This window comes from Oreochromis niloticus, linkage group LG13 (genome assembly GCF_001858045.2).
Source record: "Oreochromis niloticus isolate F11D_XX linkage group LG13, O_niloticus_UMD_NMBU, whole genome shotgun sequence".
Lineage (NCBI taxonomy): Eukaryota > Metazoa > Chordata > Actinopteri > Cichliformes > Cichlidae > Oreochromis > Oreochromis niloticus.
Window position 1 is genome coordinate 33960400 of NC_031978.2, and position 19475 is coordinate 33979874.

The 19475-nt window shown below is 44.6% G+C and overlaps 2 protein-coding genes across 11 annotated transcripts in view; one reads left to right on the top strand and one right to left on the bottom strand.

The window, feature by feature from the left end:
- The window catches only part of rasgrp3 (RAS guanyl releasing protein 3 (calcium and DAG-regulated)), a 562943-nt gene that overhangs the window by 318488 nt on the left and 224980 nt on the right, over positions 1–19475 (top strand). The window lies entirely within an intron of this gene.
- gbf1 (golgi brefeldin A resistant guanine nucleotide exchange factor 1) overlaps positions 1–19475 on the bottom strand; it is a 72801-nt gene that overhangs the window by 9020 nt on the left and 44306 nt on the right. Inside the window, exons 7-29 of the mRNA XM_025897436.1 lie at positions 19275–19310; positions 18275–18419; positions 17943–18169; positions 17657–17825; positions 17318–17529; positions 16826–16924; positions 16541–16735; positions 14083–14275; positions 13786–13923; positions 13613–13701; positions 13334–13536; positions 13088–13211; positions 10933–11058; positions 7413–7495; positions 7029–7265; positions 6591–6684; positions 5638–5814; positions 5420–5484; positions 5006–5129; positions 4464–4535; positions 4255–4349; positions 4018–4171; positions 27–252 (exon numbers count right to left, since the gene is read on the bottom strand). Of these exons, the coding sequence (XP_025753221.1) occupies positions 27–252; positions 4018–4171; positions 4255–4349; positions 4464–4535; positions 5006–5129; positions 5420–5484; positions 5638–5814; positions 6591–6684; positions 7029–7265; positions 7413–7495; positions 10933–11058; positions 13088–13211; positions 13334–13536; positions 13613–13701; positions 13786–13923; positions 14083–14275; positions 16541–16735; positions 16826–16924; positions 17318–17529; positions 17657–17825; positions 17943–18169; positions 18275–18419; positions 19275–19310 (3283 nt within the window). The remainder of the gene's footprint in view (positions 1–26; positions 253–4017; positions 4172–4254; positions 4350–4463; positions 4536–5005; positions 5130–5419; positions 5485–5637; positions 5815–6590; positions 6685–7028; positions 7266–7412; positions 7496–10932; positions 11059–13087; positions 13212–13333; positions 13537–13612; positions 13702–13785; positions 13924–14082; positions 14276–16540; positions 16736–16825; positions 16925–17317; positions 17530–17656; positions 17826–17942; positions 18170–18274; positions 18420–19274; positions 19311–19475) is intronic.

Sequence of the window (19475 nt, forward strand, 5' to 3'; positions counted from 1 at the left end):
GCTCTTAGGCGCTTGTTCAGCTGAACCTGTGTCATTGTCAGCTGTGGCCGAGGTAAGCTGGAACGCGACAGGAGGTTTCACTCCAGCTCCGATGCACTCCAGCAGTGAAAAGAGCGTGTACCAGTCATCTGTACAGTGGATATTGGCTGCATTAGTCTTCAGCAGCTCATGAAGGCCATAAGCCACCTCCCTGCTGACCCGGGAGAGGACATGAGGCTTCATCATCAGCAAGAGGCGGAGGGAGAGAAGAACCTGTGGGCGCACAGCGAGAGAGCACTGTGGTAATCGAGTAACAAACACTCGAAAGATTGTGTTGTGGTGGATAAATACTTTGTCTTATTAAAGAACAACAATATTCAAAATAGAACAACACAGGTATTTTAAAATGAAATGCTAATTTGTTTCCATTTTACAATTGGAATGCTTTTAATAATCTGTAAAAACAAACAAACAAACTAAATAAACACTTTCAAGTTATTTAGATGCTAAATTAAAAGTTAATTGAGTGCTGGTCAGATTACAGACTAGAACTGTGCTTGGAGTAAGGTTGGGCGATCAGACGAATATATCGACGATAGGCCGATCGTTTTCACAAGAGCGATTTATTTATTTATGTGCCCATGAGTAAGTTTGCTAATAATGATGGTTAAAGTTAACAGAAGCAGTCAATGGAAAAAATAATAGTGCCGTTTTAACGGCACCGTCTTCCATCTGCGAACAAATGCAGTGATTCATTTAGTCAAACTCATAAAGAAAGAACGGCAGCAGCCTGTGTTCAGAAAAAACTAAACATTTTATTTAAATAAAAACCCACAAAGGTGGGAGGGAAACAAAGAGAACTGGCTTCTTTTTCCACACTAACCGTGTTTATCTGACACACTCCACCAAACAACAAATACAAAATTTAACACAAAGTTAAAAATCAAAATCTTCCAGCGATCATAAAACAGCTACATTACAGCTTTATATTCACACTGAAACAAACAAGAAAAGAAGGTAAAATACTCCCTCCAACAAAACTTTGGTTCTAAATGCACAAATGAGTCTGTGAATGTTTACATTGCTCCGCCCATCAAAAAAAAAAAAAAATCACCTGTGTGAATACATCGCCTGTCGTTGGTTATTGGACTGATGAATCTAAGGAGCTTGGAAAGAAAAAGCATCTGGACGTCTTTAAGCTTCTTGAAGACGTTTCATCAGAGAAGCTTCTTCAGTTCTAAGAGCGACTGGTGAAGAGTCCCACCCTACTGGGAATGTCCCTAAGAGGGTTGTGGACCCATTATTGATCATCCGCCTAATCACATGCGCCACAAGCTCCTTTCAAAGCTCCTTAGATTATCATGACCATGATGACTGAGAGCCTTCACTGCACTTTGGGAGGAACACCCTTCAACTGTTGCGGGAGTATGAAAGGGAATCAAGAAAACTAGCCGATGATAGGAACCATCTCCATTTCAACCTAAGATGCAGACAAGACTTGTTTCCAGGGTCAGGAAACACAGAGCAGAGCTGATTCTATGGAGAGCACAAAGCCAACTTCTAAGTGAAAGGATAAGACGGGTCCATTTCATTATAGATGCAAGAGCAGTCACACTCTGCAGGAACTCACCCCCCGCCTTTACAAGAAGTTTGTTTGTGCACAAGGCTCAACAGGCCCAACAACACGTTGAAAGAAAACAACTCCGAAATTTCCACACTTTGCTAACAACAGGGTTGTGTGGCAGCTGTCTTGTTCTAGTTCTCAGCCATGCTGATCGTGGCCTTCACTGACCCAGACACAGGAGTCAAAATACACTGAAGAACTGATGGTAGTGTGTTTGATCTACAGTGGCTCAGACCAAAATCAGAGCTGTGAGGGATCTTCAGTTAGCACACCACAGAGCACTTCTACCTGATCGTAAACCGCTTTGCTTAAATATTTTGGTCTGACATAGAGCTGTGCGATATGACCAAAATCTCATATCCCGATATTAAGACATCTATCGTCCCGATAACGATATAAATCACAAAAATGTAACATTTTCTGTAAATTCTGTGAATCTCGGGCAGCTCGACTTGCGTGAAGTGTTTCCAGCTGGGCGTCATGTAGCTGGAGTCGAGTGTTTTAACTGATGCATGAAACGATACATTTTTAGACATAAGTTGTAACGGCCGCCGTTTTCTTTGTATTTATTACACGGCGTGCTGCGCGGAAAAGCCTGTTCTAACGTTTGAGTCTAAGGTTTATTTTTTAGCACCTGGCGGCTCTTTTTGCTTCTCATCCGTAAACACTCTGCATCTTTCACATGATTCAGTTTATTTTGAAAAGTCTCAACAGGATCTTGAGCTTTATTGTGAAATGTTTATGTGGAAAATAAACAAGCGGACACGCGATGGTTTTACCGTCGTTGTTGCTAACGACAACGCATAGAAACAGGCGCTTGTCCGTCCGTAGTGTGGTTATATTAAATATAAGAGAGGGCGATCGTGGCTCAAGAGTTGGGAGTTCGCCTTGTAATCGGAAGGTTACCGGTTCGAGCCCCGGCTCGGACAGTCTTGGTCGTTGTGTCCTTGGGCAAGACACTTCACCCATTGCCTACTGGTGGTGGTCAGAGGGCCCGGTGGCGCCAGTGTCCGGCAGCCTCGCCTCTGTCAGTGCGCCCCAGGGTGGCTGTGGCTACAACGTAGCTTCCCATCACCAGTGTGTGAATGTGTGTGTGGATGGGTGAATGACTGGATATGTAAAGCGCTTTGGGGTCCTTAGGGACCAGAAAAGCGCTATATAAATACAGGCCATTTACCATAAGAAATTAATATATCCACTACAGTGACCATCAAAATAATGAAAAAATATTGCCGTAAACAGTTTATTTTGCGACACCACGAAACAAACGATATCGTAAAATGAAACGATAGACGTTTTTGTATCGTCATCCGATATATATCGTAATATCGAACAGCTCTAGTCTGACAATTAGCATTAAGAAAACTGAAGTGAGTACACCAGGGCAGCTATCTCTATATCACCAAATGAAAATAGATGAGCGCCATCACAAGTGTATGGACACATTTTGCTGCCTGGGGAGCAAAGCGTCAAAGAGCCCCCTAGTAGTCCATGGAGTCTCACAGAGAGTAGCTAAAGCTAGCACATCATCGGCAGATTAACATTTGAATTAGGAGGGAACACAGGGTCAACACCTCGATCAAGGATCAATGTACTTGAAACTCAGAGCCTTTATCAAACACTCATAAAAAACTAGAAAGCTTTCATCTGCACAGCCTGAGATGGTTATGTAACATCAAATGGGAAAATTTGATTCCAAACACTCAAGATGTGGGATCACTGGCATGACTATGAAAGTCCAGCTATGCTGGGCTGCACATGCAGACACCCGGATACCAAACATGCCAACGTAGTTCTTGTACAAGGTTCTCTGGACACCCACAGGCTGACATCCAAAGACACGTGGAAGTAAAACCTCCAATAATGCGAGACACACCCAGCATACACTGGCTCAGGACAGATCCTACTGGTGATGCATCACAAATGGACCCAGGCATTTCTGTTACAGGAATGTGCCAGCCACGAGGCTGTAGCATAACTTAACACAACCTGAAGACCCGACCTGAAGAATCTAATGATCTCCACCACCTGTCCTGTTTCTCATTGTGTCCTATTGTGCATTTAACAGTCAGGTCAGACAATCTATGTACAAACCAAATTCTATAAAGTGCTGTTCATGGTCCTGTACAACATGCCACATTCACCCATTCACTCCAGCACGTTCTTTTATGCTTTTCAGTGCTTTCTAACTAACATTCACACACGTTCATACTCTGATGGACGCATCAGAGAGCAAAGTCATTGTGCTGGTCAAAGAGACCAACATCACAGGTGGCTTTGGACCAACAGCATCCAGCTACCTGGGTTTAAGCTGCCCTAAACTGAGACTGTCTGCTAACTTGAGATGATGATCCGAGTCTGCAAGACCACATCTGTGTGCCGGAGTCAGGAAATAATTTAGCATCTTTTTATACCTGTGAGCTAATGTCTTCTCGTCGTAGCAGGCGAATCGCGAGTCGAAGAAGTCCCACCACAGCTCGTTCCACCAGGAAGCAGCTCTCATTAGCATGAACACAGAGCTGGCAAAGGTGGTCGCGCACCGTCTGCCACACACAGGACACACGGTCTCTGCTCACAAACGCAGAGAAACAGCTCGTTATTGTGTTCAAAATCACTGATAACACAAACAATGTCACAAGAGTCATTCCCACCGGTTCTCAAGAACAATGCGCAGCAGCATCTCCAGGCAGAAGGCAGCATCCTCTTCATCATAGGTCTCTTCATCTGGGGTGACTGATATCAGAGCCTTAACAGGAGAATCCAGGTCATTTAGTGTGCTTATGCTGAACCATGAGGTGAATGGGAAACACTAAGCCAACACTTAGACTCTTAAAACAAGTATGTGCTGAACAATAAAAACCTTCATGAGCTCTTGTAGAGACTCCAGCTTCAGGAACTTGCTCTCGGTGATCAGCTTTTCAGGGTCACATTGCTGGAAGAGACAAACAGCAAACCTACTGATGTTGATCTGATAGAGTCTCAGCTGTCTGAACAGTGATGGTCAAAGTGCACACCTCAATAAGGTCAAATGTGTTAAAGACTGTTGGTTAAAAATAAACTATTAAGCAGGCTAACGTTGTTCCCATTTTCACAGATGGTCCCAGTTTAAAAACCAGTTTGTTGAATATCTGACTGTGACGTTCATATTATAACAAACCAAAACCATCACTGGTGCTGTTGTCATATAACTGAATGAAAATCAGACACTGTAACATGGGGCTAGTTTTAATTAGGCACCAATTACTGTACATACCCTAACTACAGGTAGTCTGATTACTTGGAGCATTTGCACCGTGTCATTGTTGCTACAATAATAACCCGTCAGTTGAATTGTATTTGTAATAATGCTGAAGATGACAGCAGGTGTTTCGACTGTGTTCAGACATCATGGTGAATCAGTACCTTGATGCAGTGGATGGCAGCCTGTTTGGCTTCCTGGTTTTCTGTGGAAGGTCCTCTGAGTCCCGACTGCTCGGCTCCACTAAGGGTCAGCCAGTTGAAAACACTTAGCACTGCTGACTCGCCACTGAATGTAACAGATGAGGAGAAAACGTCCTTTTACTCTATGGCGTCTTAGCTAACACATGCCTTTGTACTGGTTTTAAAGATCCAGTCTGTTCTACGGGGAATTAAACATAAAGCTTGTATTTCACTCATGTCAAACATGTGGAGCTAACCACTGAGCATGGGAGCAGTTGAAAGCAGTTCTAGCAGGTAAAAAAAAAAAAAAAACACAAGTTCACCAGTATTTGGGAAAAAGTCACTGTGTGGTGACACTTATTGATCTAAAAGATGGAGGATGAGATTGGTGTGTACCGATTTGAAGGGGTTTCCTCTCTCTGAAGAGAAATCTTCCCATTGGGCTCTACAAAGTCTTCCACCTGAGGACACAGGCAACAGTAGGTGTTAGCACAACACGTGAGACTAACTTTATGTCTCTCTTTACAAATGAAAACCCCAAACAAACAAAGAGTAGATGCCACTGATTATTTATGCAGTACTATCAGAAAGCAGAGCATGGACAGAATAACGACCTCAACCATGGCTTTGGGCAGCAGTTCAGCTCTGAACAGCTGTAGCAGGGAGTCCACGATGTTCTTCCAGCCCTCCCTCAGGATGTTGCCATGCCGATGAGCGAGGTCGAACACCGTCTTGGCGGCTGTCTGGGCCTTACTGTTACTGCCAAACACGGTGGGAAGATTCTCCACAGACTGTGTGTGGGACACAAACACTTAGACTTTCCAACACTATTTACACATCTGAATACATTATTGTTACTGAACAACATGCAGGACAACACAATGTGATTATTCACAAACTCTGTTGTTTCTGTAGATGTTTAAGAAGCTGAGAACTCTGAGGAAGGTTTCTTTTAAACAAAGGTCATTTCAAGGTGCTGACAGTGGGGACTCAGTGCATCAGCAGGTGGAAACACAGGTAACAGGAACATTGAATCAAATCTGGATGAATTAATTAGTGACAACAAACGTGTGTCTGTAACAGTTTAAACTGCTGTGTTCACACTCATGCTCACTACATTTGGCCATGTGTGTGACCATGGCTCAGTGTTTGCTGTGGAGTACAACTGATACAAAAAACTCTGGTACATTTTCTCACAATCACGGTTCAGTTCACAGTACTACACTGCACTATTTATGTGTGTTAGCAGTATTTATATATTAGCAGATGCTACATTTTGTACACATTGTTAAATGTGGGTTGTGTATCAGTGATTTCAGTTTGCTTCAAAAACCACCAAACGATGATTGTGTGAACCAGAACATCGGCAGTGACAGTGGACACAGTCAGCTGTGTTCTTTAATCAGGTCCTTAAACTACGACCCGCCTCAGCTCGCCCCACTGACTCACCAAAACACATGACTGAACTAAGCAGTGTCACATGTGCACTTACTGTGTGTTAAAGGTAAAGGTATGGCAGTGTCTTTGGCTGTGAACAGAAGTGATTAAAGCAGAGCGGTGGACCCACCTCGCTGCTCAGAGTGGTGAACTTGCAGAGGGAGATGATCAAATTGTCAAACACATCATTGAAGCCGTAGTGAGCTGCAATCATCGCACATTTCCTGCCAAACACAGACGACTGCACACTTTAACAGCTGACAAGCACAAACTGTTTACACTGCATTCTTTATTTCAACTTAACAACTGTACTCCTGTACTCCTTACGCCTGTTTTAAAATGTGTATTTTTTGTTGTTTGGAATCGAGGGCAAAGTTTATCCTACAGTAATCACATGATTTGTCCGTCCACAGTTAATACCAGTAACTTGTGTGTGGGTGGACCGTGTTTCTCCTACAGGCTAACCTGTGGATGTGGACATTTAAAGGCCATTTCCAGCCAGCAGCCTGTACTACAACGCACAGCGTCTCCTAGCTTTTACCACTGACTACATCTGAGTGTTGTATACCTGAAGCCAGTGATGGCCTTCTGGATGATGACGTCATCGAGGCTCTTGTCAAAGACATAGGAGAGTGCAGCAATAGTGGGACCCCAAGTCATAGTGAACAAGTCATTGTCGTAGCTGCCGGGCGGCAGGTGGAGAAAGATGCCTTCGGATGAGGCGCCGCGGTGCAGTAAGACGCTCCACACATAATTCTCCTTCACTAAGCCTGTCTGCTCGTCCGGCATCACAATCTCCTCGTTTCTACAAAGGAAAGAACGTCAGTCTATTCATATGAGCCTAGGACAATTCTAAGAAATCCTGAACCAGGATAAGCACAGAAATGAGACTCAGGTCTGGCTGCTGACAGCGGATGCTAACACATCAGGGGGGTAATGCTGTGCGCCTTACTTGATAGCATTGTAGATATCCTCCAACATGTCCTGGTCAAAGTCTTTGTTTCCGTTGACTCCCTTTAGATTTTTCTTGAATTGCTGTTTCAAAGTAAAACATCATGTTAGCAGTGATCGGCTTCCCTCCACAAACTCTATTCAAACATGTGACCAGTAGACTTTTATTTCCACTCACACATCAGTGACAGCATCTAAGCTAAGATACCCAATCCTCTGTCATGTAGGGCTTTGTTCACAGAGCATCAAACCAACAGTTAAAAGGCCTTGGTTGGAGACGCACTCATGTGTCATTTAATATATTTTAGGTGCATCACTAGTAAAACAGTGATTCCACAGAGAGACACAGAAACAGGATGCTGCTGAGGATCAGGAAACTCACAGTGGTCAGTCAGTATCAGCGCTGGTCTGGGAGCAGCTGCTGGGTTTTATGGACACAGTACCTACCATCCCACTGCCCTCAGCTGAACCTCACTCATGTCATGTTATTGTCAGGGAACACGATCTGTGTGCACACAGCCATAGTTTTCCCATTCCAAAAATAACTGTGGTGCCAACACATGCTGTGATGAATGTTACATACTGCAACAAGCTCCTCAGTAAGCGAAGTGCTAGGCGCCACTTTTATTGGCCCTGTCCAAACTATTGTGTGGACGTCTGTCTGTTGTCTGACCCCGAGGTCGGTGAGTTTTCCCCCCAAACTGCATGGAAATGATTTCAATACACAACAATAGTATGATGAGGTGAGACTCTGGAAACACACAAACTTTTATTAACTATGTGAAGAAGAGATATAGCAAGTGTGTGGTGTGTTTATCAGTGAGTGCCACAAACTGGTCACCAGACACAGAGTTTAGGTTTTGACACCATCAACCAAAGGCAGAGAGCAGAGACATACAGCCCTCCTCCCTGACTGTGTGGAACCAGTGACTACAGCTGTGGGCTCTCTGAACCACCAGCTTCACCAGTGCAAACACTAGCTTTGCTAGAGGAATGTCAAACCACCAGATGTGTCATGTTTAACAAAAATAAAATGATACGACCGAGACAAAAACTGTGGTATTGTGTTAATATAATAATAAATGAATTCACTGTGTGATTGTGTAACTTTATTAGCAGCGTCCTCCTGAAATGCGCCAACAACATTGAGAGTAACATCCTCCTCTCTTAATGCTCTCTGGTTGCTATAGTAACACGTAAATATTTCTTTCAAAATAAGACACACAACTACAACACGTGAAAGACCCCGGGAAACCAAGTTAACGATAAAAACCCTGAAAACCATAAATTTCACACCCGAGCCTAGACTCTCACGGCCCGGTACGGGGCCGTGGACCGGGAGTTGGGGACCGCTGGTCTAAACAATCATTTGACGTACTTCTCTTTAATTTGCTGTAATGCTGAATGGATTCATTTGTGTTCATGGATTTTTCACACATGCATGTCAGAAGCAGTGTTCTGGTTTTACTCTGTCTCAGCCTCACCAACATCCGACTGCATTCTGCTGGAATACACTGCTGCAAAGGTCAACAGCAACATTCATTTATCATTATTATTATTATCATTATCAGTAGTAGTAGTATTATAATCATTTTTACAACATTTATGGCAGGTTTCAGTGACAGTGTTGTGTTACAGTCTATTTTTGTGGTGATGTGGTATCGTGTATACTCTTGTAAAAAGACTAACTTCAGCTGTACCAAACAAGCTGTGCAGCTAGTTTCAGTTTAAATGTCTCTATTAACTTGAGATCGTTCACTGAACTGTAAAATGAAACAAAGATTTTTCTTATACTGACTGCACCACCTGACATGTATAACAGCTCACCATTTTCATTTAGCTAGTTATATCTATATTTAAGAGAGCTGCAAAACTTTATTGACAGCATGATTATTGTAATCAGGATTCTGACTTTGTTATAGAAATGATAATGAAGGTATAACATAAAACAAACAGAATCATGCAAATGCATTTGACTTTTCATTTCTTATCATTGAAACACAACCTTAATAGTCTTCATAGTGTTTCCATGAACAGTCTCTCTACTCAACATGTTTGTGCTTTAAAACATTGCACAGAAATAACTCAGCATTATGACTTTTCTCTGTTAATGAGCTCCCTGCTGACCACTGAGTATTTACTCGATTACTGTGGGAAACAGTAGCAGCATTTTACACTTCATTCAGCCATTATTGCTCATGTACAACAGGCTGGTGAATGAATGTTTCCTATGATGTCTGCAGCTGTAAGAGCTTCAGTTCTTCTGAAGGACAGAAACACGTATGTGAGGCATATACTGGTGTTGGACTACAGGACCACTATAAGACCAGTCAAACTTCTTCCACACCAAACTTATTTATTCACATCTTTATGGACTTAGTCCACTGGTGCACAGTCAGGTTGGAAGTGAAAGGGGCCACACCTGAACTATTCTCAAAACGGGAGCATGAGATGATCCAAAATATCTCAGCATGTTGAAACATGAAGTGTTCTGTTCACTGAAACTAAGAAGCTGAGCCTGAACATCAGCCCCACACCCTGATCAGACAGGTCCTGTTCTCCTGGCTGCTGCTGAACCCAGACTCGTCCACTGTGTAAGAAGACGGTGAATGATGATTCCTCCAGAGAGCACGTGCACTGCTCCTGAGTCCAGAGGTGGCATACTGACTTATGGGATACTGATGTGTTGGATGCACATCACTGCAGCTGATGCTATGCCTCACACTTGGTGCACTAACACTTGGAGTGCAGCAGTACATGAAGTTTGTCGGTGTGTAGGAAGTGATTCTGCAGAAAGTTGTCTGCACACTACACGCTTCAGGTGAGATTCTACCTGGCCTACCACTCTGGTAATAATAGCATTAACAGCTCACTGTGGACTATTTAGTAGTGAGGAAATTTCTCGACTGCAGTTGCTGCACAGGTGGCATCCTATCAATGTGACCCTGCAGTCTGCAGCTAGAGGCTTGACTTCATGCACCTACGACCACGGATGTGAATTTTGACAATATAATGTAAACAAATGCATAGCTGTGATCATTAGAGTTAGGTAATTATCATTAGTAGACCATATGAATATATCTTGATTCCCATCCATGTACATCACAATGGTAGGTCGTCCCAATGTTACCACTGTTGCTTGGTTACATTTTGGCAGTTAAACCTGGTTTGATGAGAAAAAGGTTCAAAGTACAATCCCTGTGACACTCTCAAACACAATCATCATTTCAGATTCAAGCTCCTTACTGAGGTCTTTATTTTTATATCCTGTCTGACGCTCCTGTTGGAGCTGTTTTGTCCGGTGACATTTTCCATGTTTGGGCTTGCGAAACAATGAATCCGAGCTTTTGGGATAACTCAAACACTTCTTATACGTGTTATCTTATTTCAAAGCTCCGTTCTTGGTGCTATAGAGGCATATCCTTTCAGACCAGTGTTGGGGAGACCACTGCCGTCCATTTACACAAACTGTCACGACTATTTCATGGTTCACAACCACACACAGGTGTGTGATCACTTACCTCTACGGTCATGGGGATGTTCTGCTTGCGGACATTGTGGTTATGCTGGTCAGTGTTCAACATGATGACAGCGTAGGCCAGGGCGAAGCCAGCATCGTTGCTCATGAAAGGAAAGCCGTTGACTTTCTACAAACACACAGAGCATGGACCAAATATCACACAACAAACAGGGAATGCTTCCTGTTCACCTAATCAGAGGCTGGTGTGTCTCTATGGCACACTACAACTGCTCACCTTGTTCTGACCTCCAGACTCACCTGACCTCTCAGCTGATACCACACTGACCCCACAGAGTGGAAAACCCATTTACAGTGTCACTGCCTAGAATTAATCATCTTCTCTTTCAAAGCCTACTCCTGTGTGTCCGGCTGGCCTAAAAAAAGGGACATTACTAGGAATAGTTTCCAGGTCACATGGCTCCTCCTGCTATTTTGAGGCGTCAAATGTTTCCCCTGTGCAGTTTGTCCTTTGCCCGTCATACTCTATATGTGACTCTGTCTTGACACTTATGTCATCCCACTGCTATAATCTAGACAATCTGCAGGGTTGACCACAATACTGAGTGCTGTCTCTTACAAGTGGAGTTACCTTCTGATGGACACGCTTGGTTGTGACCAGGCTGGAAACATGAACGTGTACCGAGTTTGTTTCCAGGTATGATGGAACGAGTAAAAGTATTAAACTATAAATGCACTGCACTAGGATTAGGGTCTATTAGGGCACACTAGACAATTACATAATTCATGTCTTCCCAGTGGTAACATTATTAGCCAAAGAACAATAGAATAAAAGAGTATAATAGTACATCCACTTTATCAGTCTTTTGTTTGATGCCCCTGCAACACGCTGGTGAGCTGTTCAGGTGCATGCCTGCTTTTGCCCTGCGACAGCTGGCATAGGCTCCAGAGGCTGCCTCCTCTTCCTCCAGCACCGTGCTGCCACTTACCAGTTGGTCTGTTCTTGGAAGACTATTGTAGGAACTCCCCCCATAGCTGCTTTCAGACACATGCACCGTCCTTCCGGTGACTGAAGCACACTGTTCAGGCAAGCTCTGATGGACACATCCAACCTCACAGCATCCATCTGTCCATTTTCTGCCACTTATAATGGGTCAGATATCGGGCGGAGCAGCCTAAGCAGAGACATCCTGGGGCAAGATGTGCCCGAAACACTCAAACTGGGGGCAGCCCAGTCAGATGGGTGACTCTACCTTGAACCTTTCAGAATAAGAAAGGGAGAGCCGAGCCATGACGGAGGAAGATGATATCTGTGATCTCATTCTTTCAGTCAGTACCCACAGGCTGTGGCCATATGTAAGGGCAGGAACATACACTGACCACAGAATCAACAGCTTCGCTTTCAGTGTTTTCACCGTAACAGGCCAGTGTCCACATCACTGCAGACACTGCGTCAATCGGTGACTGTTCCACTTCACTCCCCCTCACTCGCAAATAAGACCACGAGATGTTTAAACCCTTCCACTTGGGGCAGCAAACTGCAGCCCTACAAGATCCAGAGACCTTAGAAACTCAGAGCGAACCTCGTCCACCCAGGGGTGAGGTCCAGGGGACCACCCAGTGGACATGACGTCTCCAGCCTCACTGTTAAAGCTTTTTTATTTGTGGGACCTGAACTGGTGCATCAGTGCAAATGACAGTCAGTACCTGCTTCCCTGCCCTGACCTGGAGGGAAGCAACCCCCTCGTCCACTGGGGAAACTCCCAACATACAGGCACCAAACTGGGGGAAACCAGTATACCAGGCTCTGTATCCCAGGCTCAGGCTCCTTCTCCACAAGAGCGCTGACATTCACATCACCACCCGCCCACGACCACAACCCAACCCCTGAACCTCTATTGGCCCTAATGTGAGAGGCTGATAGGAATCTAAACCTCATTATTACATTATTACTGTTGTACCTGATCCAGCTAACAGTCAGCTGATGCTCATTCTCAGGTCTGTTCTGTTTAATCTCTGATCACGCTCTTATATGGCTCCAGTAACACCTTTGCAGAGGTGTCCAAACTTCTTTTAGCTTTAGCATTCAAACTAAGAGTGAAATAATTTAATCTCTGACTCAAGTGTAGCCTAGACCATGTGTGGCCTGACATCCTGTGTTAAAGCAGTAATAATGAATTGTAGGACATGTCCCTTACATGCCAGTTGTCTGTGAACGTTTCCAGGAGTCTCTGAATGACAGGAGCCTCTCCAGGTAATCTGAAGGCCTCCAGGTAGAGCCGCAGGGCCTCATCAATACGAAGCCCCTGGAAGGTAAATGTGCTGGAAAAGAAACCAGTCAGATTATTGTTTGCTCACACGGTGCATTACTGATTATTGTTGCTGAACGCACATGGCTCCACCTGTGAAGAGCAAACGTTAAAATGAAAGGATGCTAAGCCTACTTCACGAAGCTGTCCAGGAGTTCCGTGTTCTTCCGATCGCTGATGTACTCGCCAATCATTTTCTTGTCCAGTCGGGGGTTTTCTCTGAGCCACTGGGCCACCTGGTTGTTGTCTATGGGGCTGCTAAGGAGACCTTTTTCCTGCAGGAACTGGATGCCTTTCTTGGGCTTCTGGTTAAACTGCTCCGTGCCTGTGATCAGCAGCTTGACACACAGCAAGAAACGCTGCTCAAGCACATCTCATTCTTTAAGTTACTCACATTAAATGAATTCCACGTACCTTTTTCTTTGTTCTAATTTCCATTAACTCGTGTGAATCAGGTAAACAGGACAAGAAACGCTGAGGCTTTTTCAGACTTCTCTTCTCAGCTGGAGAAAAGAATTTCTGTTAGTTTCAGCTGAACAGTTTCCATCCAGCGCTTAGACAAACTTTAAAGAAGACAGAGGCCTCACAAGGATCGCTGTCTCCCTGATCCTGTCTGCCCAGTCTCATCTTCTCGGCCATTAGATGTCCACTGGTTGGAGGATACACTGGTGCCTTTTCAGGCTGTGAAGGACTCAAACCATTGGTACTGCCAAGTCTACTAACGTCTGAAAACAGAAGGAAAAATGTGTTTTTACTGAAGCTGTCCATGTCCAACATGTGTGGTATTCAATCACATGACAAAGGTGAAAAAGACACAGTAAAATGACACCCAAACTGGAGACCATCTATGAGGTATTAAGTTATCTGTGAAAGTGTGCTTATACCGGCTGCAGAGTCCGTCTCAGCTTTGGCTGCACCCTCTCCGTCTGCCAGCACAGTCTCTGCTTGGTTTTGCTGAGCTATGCTGTTTAGCACCCTGGCCTGGCAGTGAGCTTCGATGCTGTCGATCACTGTGAGCAGGGCCTCCAGTGACAGGAGGTGGGTGGTGTACAGCTGCCCCGACACTGGAAACGCGTTCTACCGCAAAGGAAGAAAAAATACTTTCACATAATACTCACATTATAATCTACAGAATATTAACCTGTACTTGTCTAAAGGTCTATTATCCAGGTACATAATACTACCTTTAAATCTACTACTACTATACTACTAAAATCGTATCATTCCTCTGATTGGACATGTTTGGCTCTGTTCTGACTGATCTTTTGTTTCTGTCTGCTTTGCTTGGATCATCTCTGGCAGCTCTGAGGTCTGAGGTCATTTTGAAGTTGATGGACTATTTGACCACATGTGTACCACTGTGCAGCATCCTCTCTTCTTTTAAATGTCTGGAAGCTGAGGAGCCTGGCTGGGGGACTTTGGGAAAGGAATGTCAGGCTGTAAATACAGGATTGGTTGGGAGACAGCTCTCTGCAGTCCTGATTAGTGATGTGATTAGTGCATGTTGTTTTTATTTACGTTTTACACAGCCCAAGATTTCGAGACTGTGTTTACACATTGATTCAACATCACTGCTGCACAGCAACCAAAACAGCTGATATCTCCAATGGATGAACAGGACGGTGGTGCAGTGAAAACAACTGGTTTGGAGATCAACGCAAATCAAAAACAGCCATGAGCTGCATCTGCTTTCTGTTATCACCTGTTTGTTGTTCATATGACCTAAAAACACTGATATTTTTCTCTCTAGCTCTTGACGAAGGCGGTCACACTTTTCTCCTCCTCCTCCTCTCCCTTAGCTTCCCTGCTTAGCCTCTTGTGTCCTTGTCTAGTCTCGTGTTTTCTGTATTACTTTTCCCTGGAACACTCTCTCACAGTCTGTTCTCTAAAACCTGAAAGAGGAATTATGGATTTGATCAACTGGTCTCTGAATGCAATTGACACCCCTTCAATGGGAAGTCTGGGCTCGGGTGAGCCTGAGTGCTGAAGATATCTACCTATTCGGAACCATGATAACAGGGTTCTTGCTGATCGGAGCTGGCTTGGCCCTGACTTACCGAAGAATTAAGGAAGCGGAACCGGCTGTTCAAACCCCCACAAGGCTGCCCGCTGGGATTGAAACGATGGGAGGAGGCGTGAGTTTCTCAAAATGGGCTCATTGAGTGCAGCACGGATAAGATCTTGGAGAAGCGCACGGCTGCCGTGAACACTCAGAACAAGACCTCTGAGCGCAAACTGGATCACATCTTGGGAAGCTCACTGCGGTCGTGAGTTCTCAGAATCGGCTCTTTGAGCACAAGAATGACAACATCACGGAACGTAAGTTTGATAACATCATGGAGAAGCTCACAGCTCTCCAACGGGAGATTGAGAGACCAGTGTCGGACTGTAGAACTGCTTGGAAATTCATATGAGCTGTTCGCACTAAAGTAAAAACCATCATCATTTCATGTGGAGACCCCTTTGGCGCCAGCTGCGGTCTCAAGGCTGGAGCTGAACAACAACACCCTGATAATGACTGTGTTTAGACTGTTCTTCCCATTCTATGCAAGGCCACCTGGGTTGGCTGGAAGACTGTTTACTTAGCCTGGCAGGGCGAAGGACACTGTCTCAGCTGAACTCTGGACACACACACACATACACACACACAGACATATATACGCAGACATACACTCATCCCCCCTCCCCCCTCCAAACGCCTTCGACGCTTATTCCCTTCCGATGCTGATGGTGGATCATGGAGACCAGCACATAGGCTGCAGGCCCGGATGTACTGTCTACACTGGCTGTCTCTCACCCTTTACCCACCCCTGTTGCTTGTCATGTGTTTCTTTGGTGTATTAAGAGTTTTTTCATGTGCAGAGGTGTTTTTTTCTGTTCTCAAACTGATCTCCCTGTTGGAGCTCAGTCTGGGAGGAGTTATTTTTTTCTCCTTATCTTTCCTCATGTGGTGCATTTTCCATTGTTATACCTCTCTGACCTGTCTTCCCCATGTGATGTTTGTGTAATGTATGTATGGTCGGATGGGTAAGACGGCGCTGGCACGGCTGGCAGCCTTAACCCAATTTCCCTTGGGATGAATAAAGTATGATCAATCAATCAATCAATATTTTACACTACAAAGTGGTGATTAGTGTCTAAACAGAGCGAAACATTTTCTATAGAAAACATTCAGCAGTAGAAGAAATGGAGGATATTGTAAACCTCTTCTAATAGAAAACTGGTTTCTATTATTTTGCCATTCAAATAAATGGAAGCAGAACAACTGCAGCGGTCTGTCCTCTGTACAAAAAAGAAAACAAGGGCTTGTTCATCACTAGCAAGCCTTTCAGGGCGGGTTACCTTAGACAACAGCTTGGTGAGGTCTTCAAAGAGGTTGGAGCAGTAAAAGTCACAGTCATAGTTAATGTAGAGCTCAGTGACAAAACTGGGGATCCTCCATAACTGGACCAGTGCCTCCAGAGCTACCTCCTTCATCTCGTAGGGCATCTTAATGTTCTCTGAAGTGATGATGTCTATGAGTTTCTTCAGGTACATCTGAGCAAACAGAGACATGGCCATCAGGTCCTCAGGGGTTAACACTATGAAAGCTCAATGACAGGAGTGTGGATCAATGAGAAGAGCTACCTCTAGCTGAAACTTCAGGTGTGCTCTCATGCTTTCAAAGAGCAAGAAGCAAACTCGTATGGATGAAGCATAGAGGTTCATACGGTCCACACTCAGCAGCTGGAACACAGATGAGGTACTTCATCAGCAAAACCAGGAACTACACCAGTGTACTGCCCTGCAGAGGACTCAGGGCTCAACAAAGAGAACTAATCAGTCCATCTGAGGTCAGATAAATCAGTCAAGAAGGTTAAGAGCAGATATCTGGGTTTATAACCTAAAAACACTCCAGTCATGTGTGTCATTAGCACAAAGTGAAACACAAATATATGGTACACAGTTTTAGCCATCTCAGTAAGGAACCAGGACCAGATGTTTTAGTTCAATAAAAAGCCAATAATCACTGAAAAGACTCAGATCAGCACAGAGTTACCCAAATAGGACCGCAGGTTTGACGAGGACTGCTCCTCACTCAACATCGTGCAGCAATGACATCATCTACATTTAATTTACCTGGAACAGGTGTCTACAGAGCTCGTCTTTGACCAGCACTAATAAGGACTGGTAGTTAGGGATGTGTGCTGATTCAAGGGCCACAGTCAGCAGCTGCAGGCCCATGTGCATCATGGCATCAGTGTTGTGGCGGTCATGAGGGTTGGTCAGTGAAATCAGGAAACGAAACAGCTCTCTGAGACACGGCAGGCCATACGGGATGAGGGATGCTCCTACAGACACGAGGCAAAAGGAGAAGAGGTTAGAGAGAACCACTCTACAGCTTTCTTTATGCATCACAGAAATGTGGAACTCTCAGATCATCTTCTGCCCTTCTTGCTAAATTCAGCTGGATCCTACCATCTCTTTGCGTGGACTGTGTGAAGCGGACGCCTCTGGGGTTGACGTAATCCATATCATGGACAGAGGCACTGTCTGACTGCTCTGTAATGGAGTCTTTGTCCTCCAGAACCTCAGGGATGGACTCCACTGAGGCTGACGGGGCTGGTTCAGCCTGCTGGCCCTCAAACTAGACAGAAAGAGGCACAGCACAAGAGATTAGGGAGAAAGACAGGGAGAACCGAGGAAATACAATCTCTCTCACGCAGCTGAAAATGCAAATAAGAGACATTAGAAACATGTTCACCTGTGCATCTGTAGAGCCAGACTCAGTCCCTGTGAGTGCAATGGCTGCACCAGCGGTTGATGCAGAGCTGCACTGATCCAGGTCAGAAAGGTCTTCCCTGGAAGTAGTTTTTGAGCAGGTGCCCAGGCCGCTGTCAGTGGCTGTTGGGCTACAGATAGATGAGGCAGAGCTGTCTGAGACGGGAAGGCTGGGATTGGACAAGCCCTCCTCCATGAATGGGACACCACCTGAGAACACAGGATCCAGTCATACAGCGTTACACCAAAGACCTGAAAGCCAAGCTCGGCTTACAGACGGCTGTGAGTCCATTATTACCACAGTGTGTGTCCCACCTGAGAGGTTGTTGTTGAGCGTGCTGGGCTGGCTTGGTTCCATCTGACCGGAGGAACTACGGACCATGTGCCGAGGAGGTCGTGGGGAACGTTTCTGTTTCTTCCACTTCGATGACTCGCTCATGCCACCGGCACGCATCTTCAGCTGGAGGAAACACAGTGGTTCACTGAGTCAGCTGGTCCATCATCACTGAGCAATGACAATGTTTCACTTCTCTTTAGATTTATATCCAGATCATTTACTCATTGGTGAACTGTCTCCATACTCTTTCACGCTACTCTTGCTTAGCTAGTACAGCTTTGTTGTGTCGGCGTCTATTTGCCACATAATTTGCACAGCACAGTTTTCTGCTCTGTGTCAGACTTTTCATGTTACAGTTTAGAAACGAGCTCCTTGATTTGTCTGGCTGGTCCTCCTGTGGCGCACTATTACAAACCATCATCTAAAGCAATGAAAAATTATTGCATTGAACAGAGTATAATATGAAACGATCCATGTATGTAGTCGTATCACACAGCCCTGCCCCAGTATGAGAAAGTGTCTGCAAAAAAAGAACAGGAAGAGACTTCTGCTGGAAGAATATTCCCAAAGGTTTTACTCCTCTAACTATTTATTATTTAACACTTGAGATAGTTGGAAGTCTGTTTTAAATTTTAAAAAAAACAAACGCAAAAACACATACAAAAAAAGCTATCTGCTAACAGCTGGGACACATATTGGCACATGATATCCAACAGCTGAGACAGTGTAGCCCAAATGAATTCCATCATTTAAAGCGAAGTATGATAATCCAGATGTAATGTGAGTATTACACAGTCATAGACTGCTATGTGTCACACAATGACCAGCAGGATCTGCAGGTCTGCTTTGTGTTTATGTGTCATGTTATGCCTCCATCTTCCCAAGGTCACAGGTAAAAGAAAAGAGGGTAAGTCAAAGGTTACTGGGAGAGAACCTCTATACTGGCCCAGCCTAAATACTGAGAGTAATCTTCCTTACCTGCACACGTTTGTTTTTCCACAAGATATTGTAAGCCTCAGAAGAGAAGGGGAGCAGGCAAGGCCCATGATTAGTGATGGATAACATTATCAGCAGATAAGTGGGACCAACACATAACACAACTGAGCATACACATCTATGCACAATGGGAGGAATGCAAACAGTGCTCCGGATCAGAGTGCACAGTCACTGTAGGCTGTA